At 40.0% G+C, this 24,928-nt stretch overlaps 1 protein-coding gene across 1 annotated transcript in view; it reads right to left on the reverse strand.

Moving 5' to 3' along the window:
- The window catches only part of LOC100116347 (phosphatidylinositol 5-phosphate 4-kinase type-2 alpha), a 246,197-nt gene that overhangs the window by 212,223 nt on the left and 9,046 nt on the right, over positions 1-24,928 (reverse strand). The window contains exon 2 of the mRNA XM_031932831.2: positions 14,893-14,990. Within this exon, the coding sequence (XP_031788691.1) occupies positions 14,893-14,990 (98 nt within the window). The remainder of the gene's footprint in view (positions 1-14,892; positions 14,991-24,928) is intronic.

The following is a 24,928-nucleotide window of genomic DNA, read 5'->3' on the forward strand; positions in this document are numbered from 1 at the left end:
GTATTCGGCGGTAGTTGTGCGAATAGCTACCACGCGGCTCAATCCATCAGGCCCAGGAAATAAACGGGTGACCCTGGCGAGAGGCCATTTAGTAGGTGGCATTAACTCATCCTTGAATAGTACCAGATCTCCAACCTTGAAGCTATAGTTCGGATGCAACCACTTCGTTCTCTGTCCTAGTAAAACCAGATACTCCCGTGTCCATCTGCGCCAGAAATGGTTTCTCATAAGAGACAGTAGGTGCCATCTGGAACAGACTGAATTCGTCTCGTCAATTTCCACAAAAGGCTCCGGCGGGGAAACCAAAGGAGACTAAAAAAAGCCCACTAAAAAATGGCCAGGTGTTAATGCAGATACGTCTTCTCCCGACGAACTAAGCGGACTCAGCGGCCTCGAGTTTAAGCTCGCCTCGATTTGTGCTGTTACGGTGGTCCACACCTTGAATGTCAGCTTCCTTTCGCCAATAACACGCTGAAGGTGGTACTTGAATCCCTTCACGTTGGCTTCCCATAAGCTGCCGAAGTTAGGTGCGCGAGGCGGGATATACGTCCACTCCACTCCATCCTTTGCCACCTCCGCCGCGACCTGCTGGCTCAAACTCGATGTGGCATCGAAGAGGCGTCGCAACTCGGTGTCTGCGCCGCGAAAAGTGGTACCGTTGTCGCTGTAGAGCACCTTACACAGTCGCCGCCGGGCGACGAACCGTCTAAATGCTGCCAGAAACGCGGTGGAAGTATAGTCCGACACCACCTCTAGATGTACCGCCTTGACGACCATACACACAAAAACAGCCACATAGCCCTTGTAGGATTTTTGCCCTCGACCTGGCGACGATTTGATTAGGAAAGGCCCAGCATAATCCACTCCAGTAAAGCTGAATGGCCTGGCCGGCCTCTTGCGGACCGCGGGCAAGGGGGCCATCTGCTGCGTTTGTGTAGCGGCTCTATGCCGCACACATTTGACGCACCTTCGCACTACTCCACGTATGAAATTTCTACCCCTAAGAATCCAGTATTGCCTAGAAAGCTGGCTCTGCACAAGCGAAGGACCTCCGTGTAACGAGGTTAGATGAGCTTTCCAAATCAAATGCTTTGTGACGTGGTGTTTGCTGGGCAGTATTACGGGGTGCTTCTCTGCCTCTGATAGGTAGGAATTCTGCAATCTTCCACCGACGCGGATAATCCCGTCTTGATAGACGAAAGGCAGCAGTCTACGTAGAAAGCTGGCATTGGACACGGTGTTTTTCGAGTTAGCGTTGGCTCGCCATCGATGGATGTACGCCAGAATTCGGATGATTTTGTCGACTGAGGAGAACTTTAGGCACTATTCCGCGAAATTTGGATGATGTACAGTAGAAAACCCAAGACAAATCTCCGACTTCTTCGCCTCTATATCCGTCGTAAATTCTTTTTCCGTTGCGTTCGGCCACTCAGTCTCCTTCTTCCGCAGCCATCTGGGTCCCGTCCACCAAAGCGACGATTCGCGAAGGCTTTTTGGCGTTTCTCCTCTTGTAGCCAGATCCGCCGGGTTTTCCGCCGAACGAACGTGTTTCCAGACTGCCGATGGCAAAGACGATGATATCTCACTCACCCGATTTGCGATAAACGTTTTCCACTTCGATGGATGACCCTGAAGCCAGGCCAAAACCACCTTTGAGTCAGACCAGCAGAATATCTGACAAGGAAAGGTACCCAACCCGAACTCACCGATTTTTATGATTTTCATATATGTTGTAGAACATAAAAAAATAAGAGACACGTATTTTTTTTTATTGGCTAATTTTCACATTCAAGGGGTAAAAACCTCCCCTAAAGTTAACCCCCAAAAAGCGTTTTTTTTAAATATCTCGGCTTAAAATTAATATTTTTCAATGAAACAAATTGGAGGTTATTTCTTACAAAAAGAGCAAGTATTTAATGGTGATTTGAAGAATAAGGGTAGCATCCCCGATTTTTTAGGGGTTGAAAACATATATTTTTTGGCATAATTTTATAATAAAAATGTTTAAACCGACTAAAAAAAATTGGAAAAAATGTTTAAACATCCTTAATAACAAAATTTAGTTGACGTCTTTCGGTGTTTTCATAAATATTATCCCTAAGGGGGTAAACCACCCCTAACACAAAATAACTGTAAATATGTAATTCAATACATAATATTTCGTAGAAAGTTTGTATATAGAGGTTTTCGAGGTCGCTGATTACAAATCTGTTATCAGATTTTGAAAATTCAAAATGGCGGAACCAATATGGCGGACGGAAATATCGAAAAAAAATTTTATATAATAAAAAAGTTTTAAACGACTAAAAAAATTGGAAAAAATTTGTAAACATCTATAATAAACAAATTAAGTTTTTCGATTTTTTCATAGATACTACCCTTTAGGGGGTAAACCACCCCTAACACAAAATAACTATAAGTATACTTCAATCCATAATATTTTGTAGAAGGTTTGTATATAAAGGTTTTCGAGATCGCTCTTTGCAAATCTGATATCAGATTTTGAAAATTCAAAATGGCGGAACCAATGTGGTGGACGAAAATGTGGAAAAAAAATTTTAACTTTCATAAAAACTTGTTATAAATGTGTGATCTTTGTAGCCTGTACATGTGAACTAAAGAGCCTTAAACCCTAAACCCCTAAAGAACAAATAGGCTAAATGGTTGTGCTTTTTAACCAAACCACCTCAAATTCCTAAATTTGCAAACAAGAAAATTCTGTGTGTGAAGCAGTTTTATAATTTCCGTAGAAATTGTTATCAGAATGTTATTGAAATTCCTTTATTGTAAATTCAACTTATAATGTATTTTTGTTTATAATATTAGAGTATAATAATAATCTACAATCTTTTATCTTTTGCCATAGTGCATTTTTTGTATTGAGCATAAAATATATTATTTTACGATGTTTTTACAATAATGGTAGTCCTCATAAAAGTGTTTAAAGCACAATGCTTTTTTGCACCAACCACATCGTACAATTGCAATGTTTGTGCACCCTTCTATTTCACAATGTGTTGCACAAGACTTTCCAAAACTGAAATCTATAGGATTATCAAATTTATCTGGTTTTTCATTGACGTAACCGCTTTTATACCAGGAATATTTAAACAAATCTATATATCTCGGTGAAGACAGTTGGTTGTGAACCAATGATTGAAGTTTAATTATATTATTTCTCACATGTAAATTCATATCATGATCCATTAACATTACATTATCAGAAAATGTTCGGACAAAGTTTTTCCAAATACGGAATCCATAGACATCAAGTGGTTGTATTTTTCCTGTGGTTCCAGTTGGAATTTTTTTGTGTTAATAATTTTATTTTGTGGCATTGTTTCTTCTATAACTTTGTCACAATGACCACTCCAAGAATCAAGTAATAGTATTGAGTGATGGCCTACATAGGGATAAAATATTTTTTCCAACCAGATTTTGAAGTGATCTGCAATTAAACGACTTACTAATTAACTGATCAACGATATTACAATGTAAAAATTGTTATTAGTTCCCTTACTTGTTGTTAATTTTCCAGATTTGGATGCTTCCACGTACACGTTTTCTGGTCTAAATATGTTTTGTTCTACAATAGGGCCAAACTTGCCACTTGGTTCCTTTAAAACAAGAAATAGCGGTGACAACAATTGTCCAGTAGCTGATATTAGTGGCTGTATAGTATAACTATGCGTTGTTGCTGAAATTGACTGTACCAGACATTGCACTTGCTTTTCTCCTTCTACTGCTAATGTTCTTCCAGAATGCATTTCTAGCTGAAATCCGCTCTGATCTGTATTATACAAATTTTCGAGTCCAATCCTTGGTATACACGATTTAACGTCATCGATAAATGCTTCAGCTTTAGCCGTAAGTTCTGCACTACTTTCTAGTGTTTTTCTTGTTATGAACTTATTTATTTTCCTAGAAACTATTCGGTGTGCTTGCTTAAATTTGAGTAACCAATGTTTAGAAGCTTTGAATCTAATATCATCAAAACCAATTTCTTTTTTAGCTTGTAAGGCCCATCGAATTATATCTTCATCATGGATAATTGAACCACTGTCGAGAGCTGCTTGAAAATTATCCAGGGTATACTGACAAATTTGTGCTACTTTTTCTCTATACGTGCCACCTTTATTAATTGAATGAGCCCAACGACGTAGCTGACTAATAGATGATACTTTTTTGAATCTGTTTTGCACTGTTTTGAGACTTAAATTTTGCTTCGTTTTGCTACTTCTCCAAAATTCTACAGCTCTTTTTTTGTATTCAAAATCTAGTTCTTCATTATCTGCTGTACATTGATTTGTTGGTGCTATATCCGGATCAGGAAAATGATGTTGCACTTCATCTTCAATTATTTCCACATTATGGTCTTTATACTCTTCTTGAAAATCCAAAGAGTCATCAGTAATCATTTCTATCATCGTTGAAATCATGTGTTGCATCTATTAAAATTTCTTTTATTTTTTCGGCCAACTCTGTTTCGTGATAATTCGTGACACTATCTGGTATTGTTTAACGCTTGAAAGTATGCTAATAATAAGTTTAGAACGTTTAACGGATTAATTTTCATTTTTCAATCTAAAATGAAAACAAGCGGTAAAATTTATACAAGCTGTGTTTTTGCATGTAAGGCACGACTGCTACATTTCTACCAGAATAAAACGAGTGAATGTAAATTGAATCAAATCATTAATTTATGCATTGGAGAAGAATTCTCGTTCCACTTTGTGATGTTCGGAAAACTCTATTTTTGGTTTTATTCAACTTTTATTCACTTTGAAATTGAATAATGTAAATCTATATAAAATCACTAAAGAAAATTTTCTACAACTGTATGATACCACTGACAAACAAAAAGACGTACTATTCGTACTTTCCGGCATCGAACTAGAATATCCACAAAACTCACTCACTGCCTAAAAAATAACACAGGCAGCTGAGGTAAACACTCGATGAAAACAATCTAAAAAAAGAACATACTGATTCGCACATATTGTCAACAACTTTTATGAGTGAAAGACATTTATCTGTGGAATTATCATTGAATGTACGATAACATTCATTAAACTAATGAATGCATATAAAATTCCCTTTCAATAACAACGTGTTCTTTAATTGCAAATGAAGTTCGAGTATTAATATTCTTTTATGTATTTTTACCAATAACAAAAATTATCATAGTAATATAATAATAATAATAATAAGAAGAAGAATAAGCATAATTGCAATAGCAATAATAACAGTAATACTGATAATAGCAATGATAATGAAAAATAATAATAATAATTAGAATAATATTTATTATTAAATTTAGATTTTTTGATAAATTCATTAAATCGTAGCAAATAGTATTATTATGGAATTCCAGACTGTAAATATTTTACTATAGATACAATAATCATTACTTCCAGAATTCATCTAAAAAACTTTCGGCTTACGAAATAATTGTAACAATGAAAAACTCCCAAGTTTGACAACATTAAATTTTATTACAAAACGCAAAAGAGTTTGATAAACTAATTTTATTAACCTATGTTTTTTCATTTGCAAAAAAGTGTGGACTTTTTGAATTTATACAATTATATAATTATGCAATTTATGAAATACTTTATAATTTATGAAATTACTTTTGAAATTATGCTAATTTATAAAAGCAGAAAAATAAATAATCTTTGATTGAAACATAAAACGAGACGTTATTTGTTACATACAAAATGATAGAATAAAATATCGGTAATATGTCTATACTCGTGTCTACGGTAAAGCATAGGCCTTCGGCTTGTCTGGAGGTTAGGGGTTTGGAGTCGTTTGGTTAAAAAGCACAACCATTTAGCCTATTTGTTCTTTAGGGGTTTAGGGTTTAAGGCTCTTTAGTTCACATGTACAGGCTACAAAGATCACACATTTGTAAACAAGTTTTTTTGAAAGTTAAAATTTTTTTTCGACATTTTCGTCCACCACATTGGTTTCGCCATTTTGTATTTTTAAAATCTGATATCAGATTTGTAAAGAGCGATCTCGAAAACCCCTATATACAAACCTTCTACAAAATATTATGGATTGAAGTATACTTATAGTTATTTTGTGTTAGGGGTGGTTTACCCCCCTAAGGGGAAGTATCTATGAAAAAACCGAAAAACTTAATTTGTATATTATAGATGTTTACAAATTTTTTCCAAATTTTTTAGTCGTTTAAAACTTTTTTATTATATAAAATTTTTTTTCGATATTTCCGTCCGCCATATTGGATCCGCCATTTTGAATTTTCAAAATCTGATACAGATTTGTAATCTGCGACCTCGAAAACGTCTATATACAAACTTTCTACGAAATATTATGTATTGAATTACATATTTACAGTTATTTTGTGTTAGGGGTGGTTTACCCCCTTAGGGATAATATTTATGAAAACACCGAAAGACGTCAACTAAATTTTGTTATTAAGGATGTTTAAACATTTTTTCCAATTTTTTTTAGTCGGTTTAAACATTTTTATTATAAAATTATGCCAAAAAATATATGCTTTCAACCCCTAAAAAATAGGGGATGCTACCCTTACTCTTCAAATCACCATGAAATACTTGCTCTTTTTGTAAGAAATAACCTCCTATTTGTTTCATTGAAAAATATTAATTTTAAGCCGAGATATTTAAAAAAAACGCTTTTTGGGGGTTAACTTTAGGGGAGGTTTTTACCCCTTAAAAGTGAAAATTAGCCGATAAAAAAAAATACGTGTCTCTTATTTTTTTATGTTCTACAACATATATGAAAATCATCAAAATCGGTGAGTTCGGGTTGGGTACCTTTCCTTGTGAGTTGATTGAGTGTCCAACTTCGGCAATATATATATATATATATATATACATATATATATATATATATATATATATATATATATATATATATATATATATATATATATATATATATATACCACCAAGCGCGCAAGCAAAACAGCCCCGCACAGCTCCAATTCAGGCAAACTGATCACCTTGACTTTGCCGTGATCAGTCGGGAAGTTGAGCTTTCTCCTGCCTTGTAAACCAAATAAATGGCTGCAGCGTACGCTCTCTCGGATGCATCACAGAAGCAGTGCAGTTGCCATTTCTCGGTCGACACGATTCCAAACCATCTCGGTACTCGAATACTTTCAATCTCCACTAGTTGTTCCCTGAATGCCAACCAATCTTTCTTCAGTTCCGCGGAGACGGGATCATCCCAGCGAACTCCCTGCACCCACAAGCTCTGCAGCATAATTTTTGGCTTGATAATCACTGGCGAGAGCCAGCCGACAGGGTCAAACAGCCTTGCGAACTGTGCCAGCATCTCCCTTTTTGTAATTTTCTCGGTTGAGCTCGCTGCAACAACTTTAAAACGGAACATGTCTTCTGCTGGGCACCATCGAATCCCAAGCGTTGATACCGTTTCTCCCTCGGTGAATAGAGTCTTTTTCGCTGCTGACTCGTGTATCCCCAGTTCATCCAGTAATTCGGAGCGATTTGCTGCCCACTTTCCCACATCCAAACCTGCAGTGGCTAGCGTTCGGATGAGCTGTTCTCTAGCCTGTAGTGCTTCTTCCAGAGTGTCGCCCCCGGCGAAAAAGTCATCCACATATCGACTTTTTCGAATTAGTTCTGATCCCTTCGGGTATTTATCTTGCTCGTCGTCCGCAAGCTGCAGCAGGCACGCGTTCGCCAGGAATGGGGCGCACGCGGTATCATACGTCACCGTAGTCACCTATAAACTTCCACAGGTGATTCAACATCAGGGCGCCAGAATATGCGCTGCCAGTCTGCGTCATCCGGGTGTACTCGAAACTGGCGAAACATCTTCACTATATCGCATGTGAAGACGAACTGAAAGAAGCTCCAACGAATCAGAATGATTACGATATCCTCTTGCAATTTTGGTCCTGTATGGAGGTAATAATTGAAGGAAACGCCGTTCTCGTCGACCTGTGAGGCGTTGAAAACAACGCATATGTTCCCACTGCCGTCCTGTTTGAACACCGGATGATGGGGCAAGTAGGAACGAACCGCAGACTCCCTCTCCGCTGGGGTACCAACTCCATATGGCCGAGCTGCAGATAGTCCCCCATGAAAGCACGGTATGCAGCGTATAAGGTTACCCGCCTCGCTAACCGCGCATCTAATCGACTGAAGCACGCGGCAGCGATCATCTGTGTATCCAGTTCAGTGGGTGGTTCACGAACAGATAAGCGAACGTTGAATCGTCCCTTTTTGTCGCGATAATAAGTACGTCGGAAGTGTACATAACACTCCTCCTCTTGCGGCGATAGCCTTGTGCCAGCTGGCACTGTTTCGATTTCCCAAAACCGGGTAATGGCCTTGGTCAACTCTTGGTCCACTGTGATGTGCAGTGATGACGTCTGTAGCTCCCGATCCGTGGCTTGATTACTGGCAGCTCCCAGCAAGACCCAGCCGAAGACAGAATGCAAGGCGATTGGCGTTCCTGAATCGCCCTTGCGAATGCCCTGCAAGAGCACGGCAGCACACACCTCGGAACTCAGGATGCAGTCGATTCGTCCGGGTGTGCCAAAGTGTGGGTCGGCTAGAGTCAGTCCCTCAATATGCGGCCAAAGCTTCCTGGAGACCTCAGCCCGAGGCACGAGAGACGTCACTCGTTTCAGCATCAGTGCTGAAAATTTGAAAGAAAAATTAGACTCATGAACAGTCTTTAAAGTTGCCGAAGCGCGTTTTCTCGCGACGGCAGTAGTGCTATCGCCGACACCGGCGACAGCTACGTTAACAGTGGTAGACGGCAGTCCGAGCGCTCGAGCCACGTGCTCGCTAATAAAAGATTCTTCAGATCCAGAATCCAGTAGCTCTCACTGTCATAGCGCGTCCGTGGTCAGACTCCAGAACTACGCATGCTGTAGACAGAAGAATGCTCGTTTCTCTGGTCGCGGAGAAGCTGTTGACCGAATCCATAAGAGCATGGGCTACAGTAGATTTCCCCGCACCAGTTACACCCGCCGAGCTGTTCCCAGGTGTTTTCTTCTCTTCGTGCAGCCGGGTGTGATGCTTATTCCCACAAGCAAGGCATCGTCCCTTGGAAGTACATGCATCGATAGAATGGTGCGAACTAAGGCAGTTGGTGCACAGGCGAGCCGATTCTGCATGCTGTCGGCGTTGTGTATAAACCAATAATCATCTCCTTTTCCTTCAAAAAGTGTGTAGTACCCTCCTCCCACATCCCCCCTCTCCGAGTGTTTCAGAATCCGTCGCGTGTATAAGACAATCTCCATCTCCCCTTCCCTCAAAAAAAAAGTGTAGTAGGTTTTTCTTTTGTCCCTCCTCCGACACGGCCCTAGCTCTAGATCAGAAGAAAATCTATTGGCTGTTTTCTGAGGAGAGAGGGAAAGAGCAGCCCTCCGTATTTTCTAAAGTAATAGAATCTAAGGAAAAATCAGGCTTGTCACGTTCTCAGGGGAAGTGTGCACAATGTATTTCCTGTGCGCAAAAGAAAGCCTTCTCATACAGTAGGTGCATTTTTCAGCGCTCTTTAAGAATAAATACACTGCTGGCCTTTTTTTTTAGAAGAATGTTTTCACGAGTCAAAGCGATATTTGAATGCTATTTACCTTCGCGTGCAATAGTCCCACGCGCAACAGAAGAAAAAAGATTTTTGTCAGCGCTCTGTTAGAGTTAATTTACTGACCAAGAGAAAGAAGCGTAGGCTATGTGACCTTTGCGGAGAAATGTATACACAATTATGCCACCTCGCAATTGGCTTCTCCTCGGGTGGCAATACACATGCGATCTTGGGTCATTCTTTATTTTTTCCGGACTAGGTGTGTAATATACTATTACCTCATAGCTTCCCACGCACAGGTACATGAAAGGGCTTTTGCAATTAAAATTTATTCCGCAAGGGAGAAGTTTGAAAAATTCTGGGAGGGAAAAAAGTATCTTAGGGATGTTGAGAATTCATTCGGGAGGTAAATTCACATGAATCGTAGGACTTTTGGCAAATGTGATGGAAAGGGAAGCTTGGGTTTGCCTGTATAAATAGTCCCAGTGCATGCTATGGTAAGTCAGTCTTCGATTTTCCCAATTTAGTGAAAAGTTACAAATGACGCAAGGAAGAAAATGACTTTTAGAAGGAGCAACAGGAGCAGCATAAGCAACAGCAGCAGCAGAAGAAGAAGTAGTCTGCAAACAGTCCAGGAGAGAGTTCGCTGGCTGATTGGTAATGCTCCGACGCTCCTCATGATGTTGGAGCACGTTTCTTGAGCCACGGAGGCTATTGAATCCCGTAAGTATTTGTTATTCATTCTTCTTTTCTCATTATGATTTATTATTTATAATCATTTTCTTCCAAACACACACATCGAGACTCATGGTAGTACTGATGCAAAGAAGAAAGTTGCGTGTCAATGTATATGCCCAGCTTCACGTAATTCCTCAATAATCGACTGGATTTCATTGACGTGATTATTATTTCCAGCTGATCATTCGGCAATCAATAGTCGAAGTCTCTCAGTAAGCTCGTTTGGATCATCCCAGTAGACGAGATCAATGGAAGAATTTTTCTTAGCTATTTTATATTTAGGTATGAGTCCTCCTCCGCGGCTGTTGTTTTTTTTACGTGGAGTGCTGCGGAACATTGGTGCTAAAATATTCTTATATTTATTACTTCTCGACATTCGTATAGATTCATGTTTGCTGAATTTTTTCCGATGAGCATTTGTTGCTTCCAGAATCTTGCGATAATTTTCACGATCTGATGAGCTCAGAAGATCATCCGGATATTTTTTAAATAGCAATTTCATCAGTCCACTCGTTTTAGGATAACTATCATTTCTGACTTTGACATATTTATCATCAAATTCAATTTCTGAATCACCAATCATATACACTTCATCAACCTTTCGCACGCCGTATATATTATCAATCGTTCTACGGCTTTTATCTAGCAATGATAACAAGTCTTCAGCTGATTCATTTTTTCCACTCGCAGATCTAAATGTAGAATTGGTTATTGTGTCAAAAACATCATCATCATCATCATAATCATAAACAGTATAATCCAATAAACTTGATTTATTATTATTATTTTGATCGTTGAGCAAACTTGATCGATCGATTTTCAATCATTTTTTCATTTTCTTACTGCTGCTGTTTTTTTCCAAAATGTGATTAAATGGTTGCTGCAGTGGGTTTTCACTTTTCAACTCAACAAGTTTCTCAAGTGATGTGATGACTGGTTATAGAGTACCACCGAAGACTTTTTCAAAATCATCTTTCTCCTGTTTTAATAAAGTGTATTTTTTTCAATAGCCTCACGAGCTCGCAAGAGCTCACTAAGAACATTCTTCTCTTTCTTTATGTCTGACATGCTGACGTAGTGATGTCTACAACTGAACTGCAAGTTTGAGACTCATAATTCCTTTTTTATTGCAAAACAGTCAAATCCTTTTCTGTATCTACCCTCATTCATCGATATATCTTTGTCAATAACAATAAACCCATATCTATCATTCTTCCAACATTCTGAACAAAGAAAAAGTCGAAATTCCGAAATTCATTAAAAGTCGGTGTTCACATGATCTTTATAGATATGTTTAAGATTTACATCATCTTGTCGATAAATTACTAACAAATTGACATTATCCCTAATCAGATGTTTTCCTATATGAGCATAAGATTGACATAGATAGAAACTATCTACACTTTTATGTCTCCCCAGTACAGAAGAATGCTCTGACGTTATCCTGCTTCTCACATGCCACATCATCAAAAATCATAATTGAATTTGGAAGGGCTTCATCCGGAGATACTACAGATTCATGCTCACTGAACGGAAGATATGATACTCCTTCAATCGGATCCAGGACATTTTTTAGAAATTGATACTTTGGCTGATTCAAGGATTTAGAGTATACATACAAATTTTCAAACCTAAGACCATTGGGATGTTATTAAAGCCAATAAACTATTTGTTTTTCCATAGTTCGATGGCCCGCAGAAAACTGCTCGTATACTATCTGGTAGTAATTCGCCATGACACTTTTTTCTCGTCTCTTTTCCAAAATCGAAATTTGTCACGGGGAGTTTGGCGTTCTGCTCGGTAAAATCCATGTTCACTCAACAGAGTCAAATATAACATTGAGCTCTCGAAATATAAACGCTCGTTGTATACCATGAACGTCAGTTGTGAATCAACGCTCGAAGAGAGATGATCATACACAAAGAAACAGCTGAAAGGCTATGGATTGCTTGATTAAGTTATCAATAACTTACCTGTTAAAATGCATCTTCCTGGATATCAATACTGCGGTCCCAGAAACAAATTGCAAAAGCGATTGAAAAGAGGAGATCCTGGAATTAATCCGTTGGATCAGGCTTGTAAAAAATACGACATAGCTTACTCTGATAAAAACGGAGATCGTAAAGCTGCTGACAAGATGCTTGCTGAGGAAGCTATGCAACGTGTCAGAGCTAAGGATGCTAGTCTTGGCGAAAAAGCTTTTGCTGTTGCTGTTAGCAATGCTATGAAATTAAAAAGAAAAACTGGAATGGGACTGAAATTTAATAAGTTAGTGACTGCGGCTAAAAAATCAATGTCAACAAGTAAAAGTTCTCGCAAGGTTATTCAATCAGCCTTGAAGGGTGCACGTCAAGCTGTTAAAAGTGTAGGTGGAAAGAAAAAAGTTATCATTCCACGTGTTCTGCCGCTTCCATCAAAAATTGATGGAGTTTCTCCTTTTCTCATTCCATTGTTCGCAGGACTAAGTGCCACCGGTGCTTTAGCAGGAGGTGCTGCTGGAATAGCCAAAGCAGTTAATGATGCTAAAGCTGCGCAGAAAAATTATGAAGAAAGTAAGAGGCATAACAAGACCATGGAAGCTATTGCTTTAGGCAAAGTTCTCTACACCAAGCCCTATAAAAGTGGAATGGGATTATTTATGAAACCTCATATAGGTCATGGTCATCAAGTCAGTAGAAAAAAAAACTTCGATTTAACTTTGCCAAATCGTGCACTGACTGACTATGATCTAAAAAAATATGCTCATATGAAAATTTCAGATTTCCGTGATGTTTTCATGAGAATCTACCTCCCGATGGCCCATTCGGCCCTCACTCTTGGGTGTTTTAGAATCCGTACGGATTCTGGAACACTTTGAGAGGGAAGGGGGGTGTTCTAGAACCCGTGTGTTCCAGCATGCCTATAGCCTATCTACTTACGTCCAAGATCGATCGATCGAGCAAGCTTTTCTGGGTATCGTATTGCGCGAAGGGCTCGCACAGCACCGCTGCACGAAACACAAGCTATTTTTCTCACCACAGATTGAAAAAACCATGCGATTTTTTTAGCTGGCTTCTCTGCGTCCAAGATCGAGTGGTCGAGCGAGCTTTTCTGGGTGTCCTATCGCGCGAAAGGCTCGCACAGCCTCGCTGCACGAAACACAAGCTCTTTTTCTTACCAATGACTGTAAAAACCACGCGATTTTTTTAGCGGGCTTCTCTGCGTCGAAGATCGAATGATCGAGCGAGCTTTCCTGAGTGGCGTGTCGCGCGAAGGGCTCGCACAGTCACGCCGCACAAAACACGTGTCCGCACGAAGCCCGCATAAAAATCCCGTTGTTTTTACAATCTTTAGTGAGAAAAAGAGCTTGTGACAAAAAGACCCTTGGCACCTAGACACCGAGCGTGATCGGCTACCGCGAAACGATACTTGCATGCATGCTCGAAAAGTCACGAAATCCACTTCCTGGGTCCCGTCATCAGTGACCTCGAACACTCAGGAAGTTTGTGCAGGGACAATGCAGCAGTTGTTCAAAAACATAACCTTTAATTTAAGCAAACAATGTAAACACATTTACTCAGCGCAGCTTATAGATATCTGTGGGAAAGCGATAGCCAACTGTATTACACATAATAGCTTGTGCGGCTAACTTCACGGTCCTACCACACTGGAGAAAAAAGTAGAGTTACTGTTTTGAGCATACGTGATATATAAACTCGTTTATTATAAAACGAAACGGCTTTTCTACAAATATTTTTGTTGGAAACCATAGTTTATCTCAGAAAACATACCGATAAACTAAAAAAATTCACGAACAGTAACGAACAGCATTTTTTTCTCTATCATTAAAAATCCGAACACCAGTATGGAAGTAAATAGTGTCACGGGCGCCGCGGCTTCGTCTGCTTCTCAAACTCGCCTACGTGGCGCTACCGCGTTACTTCATTATTCTGAAAATAATGTTTTTAGTGTTCAAGAGGCTATTCCTGGATTCCACTGGAACAACGATCAAGCTACGGTATACAATGCAGTTTTTATTATAGAAGTGACAACAAAACGTTACAAAAATACGTTACAAAAATTAATAATAGAATTTTTGAAGAGAGAATTTACAGTTATAAACAAGATATATTATTTTTCTGATGGTGCTTCTCAGCAATTCAAAAATTACAAAAATGTTCTTCATTTAGCTTATCACCAAATGGATTTTCAAATTGCTGCAGAATGCCACTCTTATCCGACAGCACATGGCAAGGGACCATGTGATGGCCTAGGTGCTACTGTTAAGAGAGCTGCTATCAGAGAGAATTTTCAGTCTCCATTGAATAATCATATTTTGACAGCAAGTGATTTATTTAATTGGCTTAAAACAACTGACAGACTGCCCAATATATTCTTTTCGTATTCTCCTGAGTAAGACTACAAGGTTTCTCAAAGATTTTTAAACAAAAAGTTTACATCGACTAATCTAATAGCACAGATTAAAAAAAAACATTGCTTGATTCCAATTGCATAAACCTAACTAACAGGATTGCACAATCTAAGTTAAAAAAATAAAAAATTAATAAAACATAGATAACAATCTTATAAACTTAGAAAAGTAAGAATGCATACTTGTTAAAGAGATGATTATCAACTTTCAGTTTACTGTAGGCTCTGAAATCATCTGGTAACAGCATAACAGGAATATTAACGTGGCTCAATTCATTTATCTGAAATGCAAATAAGAATGATTAATGCTAGATATTTGGAAAGTAAATCATATATTATTAATATTGGAGAGCCGTATTACAATCGCTATTAGCATGCCAGTAAATGGGTCATCTCTAAATTTTCAAGAAGCCCGCTGCTAGAAGGGATTTGGTTAGAATACTTGCTAATAGACCGGCTTGGAAAGCGCCAGAGATAATGCTTTTAAACACTCGGACATCGAATCGCCAAAGTGTGAAATGCGATTTTAATCCGACTTATCGCAAAAAGATGACATAAATAGCAGAAAAAGGGAAACAATTCATTATTTTCACGGTCAAACTTTTTTTACTTATTCAAATTAATATTCCTGCATTCATACCAAAACTACAAGTGCACAAAGTATGCTCCTATAATTTTAGCTCAAAAAACCTACTCATTCACTTGGAATCCTACTGTTGAAGCTAGAGATGACCACTTGGAACTCTCCCACGTTCTACGCATGCGCGAGCTCGCCGAGCTGCGCCGCTCGACTCGGCGCGTGAGTTCGCCGCTAGCCCTCCGAGAGAGCGCTCATACTTTCCCGAAGTTTAATAAATTACTTTTTCCACAAGACCTTTTGCATTTTGGTTATTTACGAGACTCACCCTACCTGATCCCAACAGGTTATGGGCCGGGTGAGCCACGCTTCCACTACGCAAAAATAAAGTGCGTGACACGCGTCTAGAGACGCTGGAGTGTTTTTAGCTCACGAGAGCAAGTGAAATGTCAGGTGGCAAAAGGCTGTGTATACGCTCTTTACAACGATAATCGGAAATAGAAAATGCTTCGAAGCAAGAGATTTTAAATCCTCATATCAGTAACCGTTGAGTAGCATGTTTAATAGTGTTCTTTAAAAACCTGTGTTGCAAAATAAATACGGACTGCAGTTCATGAAAAATCGCATTTTGTGAGGGCCCCACATAATGCGTATCCGGCTTTCGCTTAAATTCAAGCAAGCTGTAATAAATCAATTCAAAAGTCAACACAGTAGCTAGAACAAGAAAGATAGACAAGAGTCAGGTGAAAGTAAGATTCAGAAAAGAACATCAACCAAAGAAACAGGTTAATCTTACAATATGCCAAGACCGCGCGATTAGAATCGCCTCACTTGATTGGGAGAGCAAGAGCATGCGACAAGAGTCGCTCCTCAAGAGAGGAAAGTCAAAAGATATTTGCTGATAGAAACTCTGAGTCAAAGTCGTAATTGAACAATTATTTTTATTGTTTTAACTATCTAATACATGGATATCTGGAATAATATTTTGTATATACATACAAACACAACACTTATATGCTAATTAACTCAACAGGTGTTGATCAAGAGGAATTCCGTCGCATCATCCTCCGGGAATGGGCGAGGTTGGAAGCCAACGAGGCGTATGGTGACAAATACCACCGAGACACCGTCACCCTGCTAAGGAAGAAGGACGGCTCCTCGTATTTTTTAAGGAGCGAACTCCAGCTGCGCAGGTTCGACGAGGTCCTGTCGGAAACCGAGAGAGCGGTCATTGACCGCGTGTGGCCGGCTGTAAAGAAGCAACTCGTGTTCCAGCTGAGGTACTCGGTGGACTCCATCACCAGGAGTGAGTTCATGTGGATGATGCTGGAACAAAACAAGATGTTCTTAACCGGGATTGAGATGCTGGTGAAGGGTCTCACCATGCCAGGCTTTGGACAGCAGCTGCCCTACTTCGATCAAAGCCCTCCTGCGAAACCACTGTCAGTTGAGCCCCGTGGTCCGGAGCCACCCAAATCTACGGTGACTGTCCAGCCAAAGAAGCCTGCAGCTCTGGTCGAAGAAACCGAGCCAGTGGAGCCCAGGAATGCCTTTCTAGACATCAGGAAAAAGCCCCGAATCAAGGGCATCGAAAACTTCCCGAAGGCAGCCTCGACCCCGTTCGGCAGGCCGCAGACGGTGCGGTGCACAGAACTGATTGATATGAGTATCAATATGCGCGAGCCTGTCAAAAGGTCGGCAGAAAGAAGGCGGGAGCCTTCCGAGGGCGGAGAACTTTCCAACAACTCGGAGGACGAGGCTCAGGAGACTCGGGAGTCGAACAAGAGTGACACGCCGGTGGAAATTTCCATGTTCGACCCCTACAGGGCTTCTGGGTCGCAGCAGATGCAGCCGCCACCTGATCAAGAACACAGGTCAAAATTTCCCCGGGTATCGGTAAGACAAAATAATTGTTGTCAGTTTGTAGAACAGTCCAATAACGTTCCCTTGAACGTAGTTAACGAACTAGTAGAAAACAAGATAAAGGTCTTGCTTCTCGAAAGAGATAAAGAGATTGAGAAATCATCGAATGATAGAAGTTTTTTGAATTTGTCGGAACAATTGAAAAATGAATTTATAGGCAGAGAAAATCTAGGTTCTAGAACTTATAAACTCACGGTAAAAACTAACTTCGAAATGTTCGAAGACTACTTGAAGTCCGAACTAAGAAACAAGAAACTGCACTACATTCTGGATGAGAGTGTGAGTATGAACTCTACTGTAAATGAGTCAAAAAGATTGGATGATGAGTTTAAAGTTAGGGAAATTATAATCAATAGAATAGACGCAATTTATTACAACAAGATTGTTAATTTGACTGATCCGAAACTGATTCTTAGAAAGCTGAAGGATGTAAAAAGATACGAAACTCGAACAACTAGAATCACAGCTAGACGAGACTTGATGACAATCAAATATTTACCTTCGAAAGAGACTGCGTCTGATTTCTACGATATATTCCAGGAGAAAGTCAGAATATTTGAAAATATTCCAGACGCGGGAAAACTTCCGGAAAACGAGTTAAAAGATTATTTCCTTCAAGCAGTTGCTGAAGCAGTTCCGGAAATTACCACTGCAGATCAATTGTTTAAAGAAGCTACGTCTACGGAAATGACATGCGAGAGACTAAAAAATTATTTATTGCAGGTTGGATCCACCAAGAGTCGGAAAATGCCCTCCCAACCGCCAGTTAGAGCGTTCGTGCACTCAAGTCAAGGCACTGGCCGGCTGATCTGCAGAGGTTGTGGAATGGAGGGTCACACCAAGACCAACTGTCCCAACGAAGGCTTGAGGCAGTGTTATTACTGCCTCAAACTCGGTACTCATCTTGCACACGAGTGCAACAAGCGTAAAGCAGATGCGGAGAAGGGACAGGCAACTGCGACCAGCTACGGCCCACCCTCAAAGAGAGGGAGGTGGACAGGCCAAGGGAGCCGGTCTACTGCGAGCAGAGGCCGGACATCTAAGATGGCAGCGTCTGGCCGAGCCTCAGTGGCTCCTGCCAACCGTGGAGCGAGAGGCGCCAGAGGCGCATCAACCCGAGGCAGAGGCCGTGGACGTGGCGGACCACAGAGGGGTGTAGGCTACTCTAGGCTTCAGCAGGGGACATCGCTCCAAGCCATTGCCGAGGAATACCAAGGTAACAAAGCGAACTGCGGTAATAAAGAATTGCTAGAATTTATAGCGGACTCAGATGCGACCGAGCATTTGAGCAGATCAAAGTTGTACTTCGACAAATTTGACTCTCGAGCGATTACTAAGGTAGATTGTGCGAACAAAGATAGCACTTTTAGGACTGACGATAGTGGGTCAACTGAAGTTGTTACAGAGGATAATAATACCTTTACCTTAAACAACATTTTGTATTCAAAAAATCTGTCATACAATCTGTTATCGTTGAGACGTTTCGTAGATCGGGGACTTGAGATTTACTTGAATAACAAAATCATTGATATTTATAATCCAGAACTAGATAAAAGCATTTTGACAAGAGAGTACAAGAAACCATTTTGGATTATTAAATTGGTTTTAAGTAAAGATACAGCAACTAAAACTAATCCTAAAATCATGTATAACACAAGAAGTAAAAAGAACTCTGTCAAAATAAACGACTCCGATGTAAACAAATCAGTATCGGGCAGGTCCAGTGTAGACAAGACTAGGGAACCTAATGATGTGGAAACAGATTTTTTACAAACATCTAGTAACAGAAAACACACACAAAACAGAGACTAGTCAGGTCGATAAAATAGATGTGAATAAAAATCACAATAAACCTAGAGAGGAAATTTCAGAAGCCATGTTATGGCATATCAGACTAGGACATGTATCTAAGAAATATTTACTTGTGTTAGCCAAGCAAAATGATAAATTAATAAATATTGAAAATATAAACAAAGATAAGACCATACAAGATGAAAAATTCTATTATCTAAGATGCGACAGGGGGACGGAGTTTGTTTGTCAGGCTACTAGAGAGGTCTTAGGAAAATACGGTGCAGAATTGCAACTGGCTTGTCCAGATACACCACAATACAACGGTGTTGCTGAAAGGTTTAATCGAACGCTAGAGAATAAAGTAAAAGTCATGATGCTGGACTCTGGCTTACCGCATTCGTATTGGGATCTAGCTATTAAAACAGCTGTCTATATTTATAATAGGACATCACACAAGTCAGTAGACATGGTGGCACCTTTGAGTAAAATCTTATCAAATCAGTCTGAATGCGTGAGTCAGGTCAAGCGTTTTATGCGCAGCATATTTTAAGATAGCCCGCAGCACAGAAACCAAGTTTTCGCCTCAAGCAAAGCAGGGATTTTTAATTGGATATCTGAGTACAGGAAACATGATACTTGTACCGAGCGAAAATAAATTATATGATTGTAAACATGTTAGGTTTGTAGAAAATTTAACGTATAAAGACTTTCAAAGTAAAAGTATAGAAAACGATCAATCAGAATTAAAATTTGAAAAGGAATCAGACTCCGAGACTGAGAAAGAGAGACAGTAGTTGAAATAAAATCGAAAAGAGGTAGACCGAAAAAGAATCCCGTAGCAATGTTCTTTTTAACTGAAGATCCTGAGATACAAGAATTTGATTTTGATAGAGAATTTAGCGATCTTAAATATCATGCTCTTCTAGCTAAAATCTTAGGTGACCCATAAACGTTTAAACAGGCTGTAAACTCTCCAGAGAGAGAACACTGGTTGGGAGCAATTAAATCAGACCTAGATTCTATTAAAGAAAAACAAGTATACACTGTAGTAGAAAGATCTAAAGTATCTATGATTAACTTAGGACCAAATATAATCGACTCCAGATGGGTCTTTAAGCGAAAAACAAATGAACAGGGCGAAACTAAATTCAAAGGTCGATTAGTTATTCGAGGTTTTAAAGATAAAAATGTGTATGACTTACGTGAAACATACGCTCCAGTATCCAGGATGTCACTGATAAGAGCTTTCTTCTCGATAGCGAATAAATTAAATTACACGATTAGACAACTCGATGTTGAAACTGCGTTCTTGTACGGTGACCTTTCAGAGGACATTTATATGGAAGTTCTGGAGGGAGTACAGATTACCAGTGATACCAGAAAAAGATTTCTATGGAAACTAAACAAGTCACTTTATGGATTAAAGATAAGTCCCAAGAAGTGGAATGATAAATTTTCAAGCGTAATGACTAAGCTAGGCTTTACATCAAATGATATAGATCCGTACTTATACATTAAACACTCAGGTGTAGATACAATCCTTGTTGTATTGTATGTTGACGACATACTGTTAGCTAGTTCAAACAACGAAGTCTTGAACAAGTTGAGCCAAAATTTAATTGCTGAATTTAAAATCAAAGATCTCGGTACCCCCAAAGAATTTTTAGGGATCAAAATAGAAAGAGATCAAACCAAGCGAGTTATCAAGTTGAGCCTATATGAGACTATATTCATGTTGAGTAGATTTGGCTTTGAAAGCTGCAGGCCGCTTAGTACACCAATGAGGCAACTTGAGGTTGTTAGCCATGATAGAAAAGAGAGGGAGGAAACTGAGAATACACTGGCTGAATCAGGAAAAGAGCAAATTCCTAATAAACTGTACAGAGAAGCTGTCGGATCTCTACTTTATTTGGCAAACGCAACGAGGCCAGACATTTCGTATGCGGTAAATGTACTTAGTAGGCATCAGGTGAACCCTACTATACAGGAATAGAATATGGTTAAGAGAGTATTTCAATACTTGTCAGGAACACGAAACTATGAGTTAACATTCAATCGAACCGATGAGGGGCTGATAACTTACTCTGACGCTAGCTTAGCAGACTGTAAAAGTTCTCTGACCACGTGTGGCTACGTTATTCGACTGTTCGGTAACACAGTGGCGTGGAGAACGCACAAGCAGCAGAGCGTTGCTTTGTCCACTTGTCAATCAGAGTATGTCGCCATGAGCGAAACCTGTCAGGAGTGTATGTCCTTACATAACTCAGTAGCAATTATGCTAGAGCGAAACTTATATCCACTGACATTGTGCTGCGACAACATGGCAGCCATTTCTTGCGCTAAAGTAAATGGTGGTAATCGGTTAAGACACATGGTCGAAAGAAGGGAACATTATGTAAAAGAATGTGTAAATAAGAATTACATTAAGATAGAATGGATCAAATCAAAGAGTCAATTAGCTGACATATTTACAAAGGCTTTACCCAAGCAATTACATTATGAACTATTGAAAATCATTTTTAACATATAATTAATAGATTTTGTGTTCATTTTAGAGTTTCCTGAAGAGACCGATGGCGAGGCAGAAGTTGCAGAGCCATCCATAACAGAGGAGCCCTGGAACTGAGTGGGAGGTCCTCAAGTGAGAGGGAGTGTTGAAGCTAGAGATGACCACTTGGAACTCTCCCACGTTCTACTCATGCGCAAGCTCGCCGAGCTGCGCCGCTCGACTCGGCGCGTGAGTTCGTCGCTTAGCCCTCCGAGAGAGCGCTCGTACTTTCCCGAAGTTTAATAAATTACTTTTTTCACGAGACCTTTTGCATTTTGATTATTTACGAGACTCACCCTACCTGATCCCAACACCTACAGACAGTGAAAAAATGCACAAAACATTACACCGAGTGCCACAATGAGTAAGTAGGAGTAATTAATGATTTAGCACAGTAAAATTAACTGTTTTATTACCAAATATCACTAAAAAAATTTCATAATTTACTTTAATTTTGCAATTTTTCCTCATAAATTTTTTTTCAGATTTTAAAAGTTATATCCCCTTAAAAATCATGTTTTTGTAATAGTGGACAGACAAAGTAACAAAAACAAGAAGACAAACATTTTAGACTCGAGGTGGGTACTGAAACGAGAAATGTAAGGACAAGGGAACTAAGTATCCTGAATACAAAGCAAGAGGATTTAAAGACTCGAATTAATATGACTTATGCCAACCGTATGCATCGGTTTCACACCTTGCTTTAGACAAAGCAGTGTTGGCAATAGCCTACAAACACAATTACGTAATATGCCAATTGGATGTAAAAGCTGCATTTCTACGCCGCCCAAACTGGCAACCCTACTGAAAAAAAATCGCGCGATTATTCGCGTTAATTTATCGAAGCTTTATCGACGCGATTAGTCGCACGATCAATCGCGTAACTAATCGCGCGATTCATCTAAAATAAATTTTTTAATAAAATTGTTTAAAATGCAAAATTAGTTAGCGGAGTGGCCAGTATAGGTTACCATCCGTATGGTAATACCCAAGTTTTTATTTTAAACTAATTAATTTTATTTCAAAATTTGTTTTGGATGGATCGCGCGATTAGTCACGCGATTAATCGTGCGACTAATCACGTCGAAAAAAGTTCGATAAATTAACGCAATTAAGTGATAGCGCGACTTTTTTTAGTAGGGAAATAACTTATAAAAGACTAAGTAAAGGTATGTGGGGGCTCACTCTACCCACCACTGAGGTAATCGGAGGAAGCAGCTCTTGGCGCCGAGGACTGAGTACCACTAGAGCGGTCTCCCCACTTGACCGCCGGCAGCTCCGAAGCGCCACCGCTGAACCGCCACAATGCTTGGCGAAGCGAGAGGGACGCTTGGGTTTAGACACCATGTCAGAAACCGCTCGGCACTCAAACAAGCCATACCGCTTAGAGAGTTCGGAGAGAGATCGAGAGTTATTGTATTTCCTAATATTTAGAGTTCCTATTAAATAAATCTACTTAGAGTCTTATTTTTTTACTAAATATACGTCTGCTCATTTCAACACCTTCTCCAAGATTCTGTAAAGATTAAGGCGGGAAACTTACCGTCTTAACAGATATGGAAGCTTATTCAAATGCAAGCTTTGCTGATTGCAAACACTCGTTTACTACAAGTGGATATGCTGTAATGCTCTACGGAGACAGGATTGCGTGGAAAACCCATAGGCAACCTTATGTGGATCTGTCAACATGCCAGGCTGAATATGTGGCATTAGGTGAAGCCGGTAGAGAATCAATAGAAATGTTTTTACCACTGACAGTGATTCCGGAAGTAACAAATAAAAACACATGACAGAGGTACACAGTGATTATGTTAAGCAATTCGCCGCAAGGGGTTTAATAATAATACAATAGATTGAGTCAATGAAGCAATGAACTAACATTGTTACAAAACCTGTGCCTTTTGACAGCCATAATAAATCATCTAATGTGAGTTATCTGTCACAGATAGTTTATCCACAAGTTTATCCATATATAGCAAAGGCGCAATGAAAGACAGACGACTAACACTGCAACGGGTCGAGTTCTGAGAGATTCTATCAAGGACATCGAAAGATACCTGGAGGGAATGTTGGAAATATAAAGATAGCTACCGACACCCTTACTGAAAAAAAAATCGCATGATGATCGCGTGACAATCGCGCGTAACTTGCGCGAAGATCGCGTAAGGTTTTCGACCAATATCTCGCGCGATTATTGCACGATACATAAAAAAAAATGTCAGTAAAAAGTTTCTCGCGTGATTATTGCGTGCAATCGCTGATCTCTATCTGTTGGCAACTTAGCTGATACGAAGATACTTACTACAAGAAGACTCTTGAAAGTTATGGCAGGAACACCTAAAAAAGATTCACTTATGATGCAGGGATTAGGAGACCCAGTATCAGCGGCTAGTCAGGGTGGGAAAGCAGTCACGCAGTCGTCGTCATCTAGCGACCGTAGCTCTCTATTGGTTGGCAACTTGGCCGCTGGAGAGTTTAGTTTAGGATTACAAGAAGAAGAGATAAACCGTTTTGCATGTGTGTTAAAGACATTTTTTGTTACGTCTGTGGAGATTTTGAAGTACGTAAATTACGTAGACAAATGAATGATAAATTGTCTTTAGTACACATACGAAACGGCCTATCTCTTCTTCTTGTAATCCTATGGCGCCTCCGGTTGTCCCGCAAGGACAGCAGCGAGTAAACACAGCGGCCGAGGAGAGACGCCGTCGCCCGCGCAAGCAGACGCTAGCGCCGTGAGTTGATCCCGACGAGCCCTCAAGTTAAACCAGACTCAGATTCTTCCGGACCCGTGATACGACACAGAACGGAGCAACCAGCCTCTCCGTCCTTCATCAAACGCTCCATTGGCTCTTCCGAGTACACTGCTCGCATCGGCGACTCCAAGAACATCGACTCCTTTCTCAGCAATCTCATCGCTCAACGCAGAAGCCAGAGGCGGTTTTTCCGCCCCCAGAGCGACTCGGCGCACATCCATCGTCAGAGGTAAACGCGTTTCGCTCCAAAATTCTCCCGCCAATATCGCGGCGCCATTAGCTGGGTAAGCCAACGCCGATCACAATAAACACAACCGCAGCTTTGGTTTTACCAAATCGAGTCTCTCTTCCAGTATAATCGTGCCCGACAAGACGACTCAAAATTTCATCTTGTTGTAGCTGCACTGGATGCCGACGCCCTAGTAGAAGTAGCTGACCTTTTAGCATCAACTCCCAAAGCCGACAAGTACGACGCAATAAAGAAGCGAACCCTCGAGCGCTACTCCGACTCGCCTGATCGCCATCTACAGAAGCTACTCAATGAGCTGGATCTCGGGGACAAGAAGCCTTCGCAACTGTATCAGCAGATGAAAACTCAGTCAGGTGACAGAGCCTCCGAGG

Source organism: Nasonia vitripennis (genome assembly GCF_009193385.2).
Source record: "Nasonia vitripennis strain AsymCx chromosome 5 unlocalized genomic scaffold, Nvit_psr_1.1 chr5_random0002, whole genome shotgun sequence".
Lineage (NCBI taxonomy): Eukaryota > Metazoa > Arthropoda > Insecta > Hymenoptera > Pteromalidae > Nasonia > Nasonia vitripennis.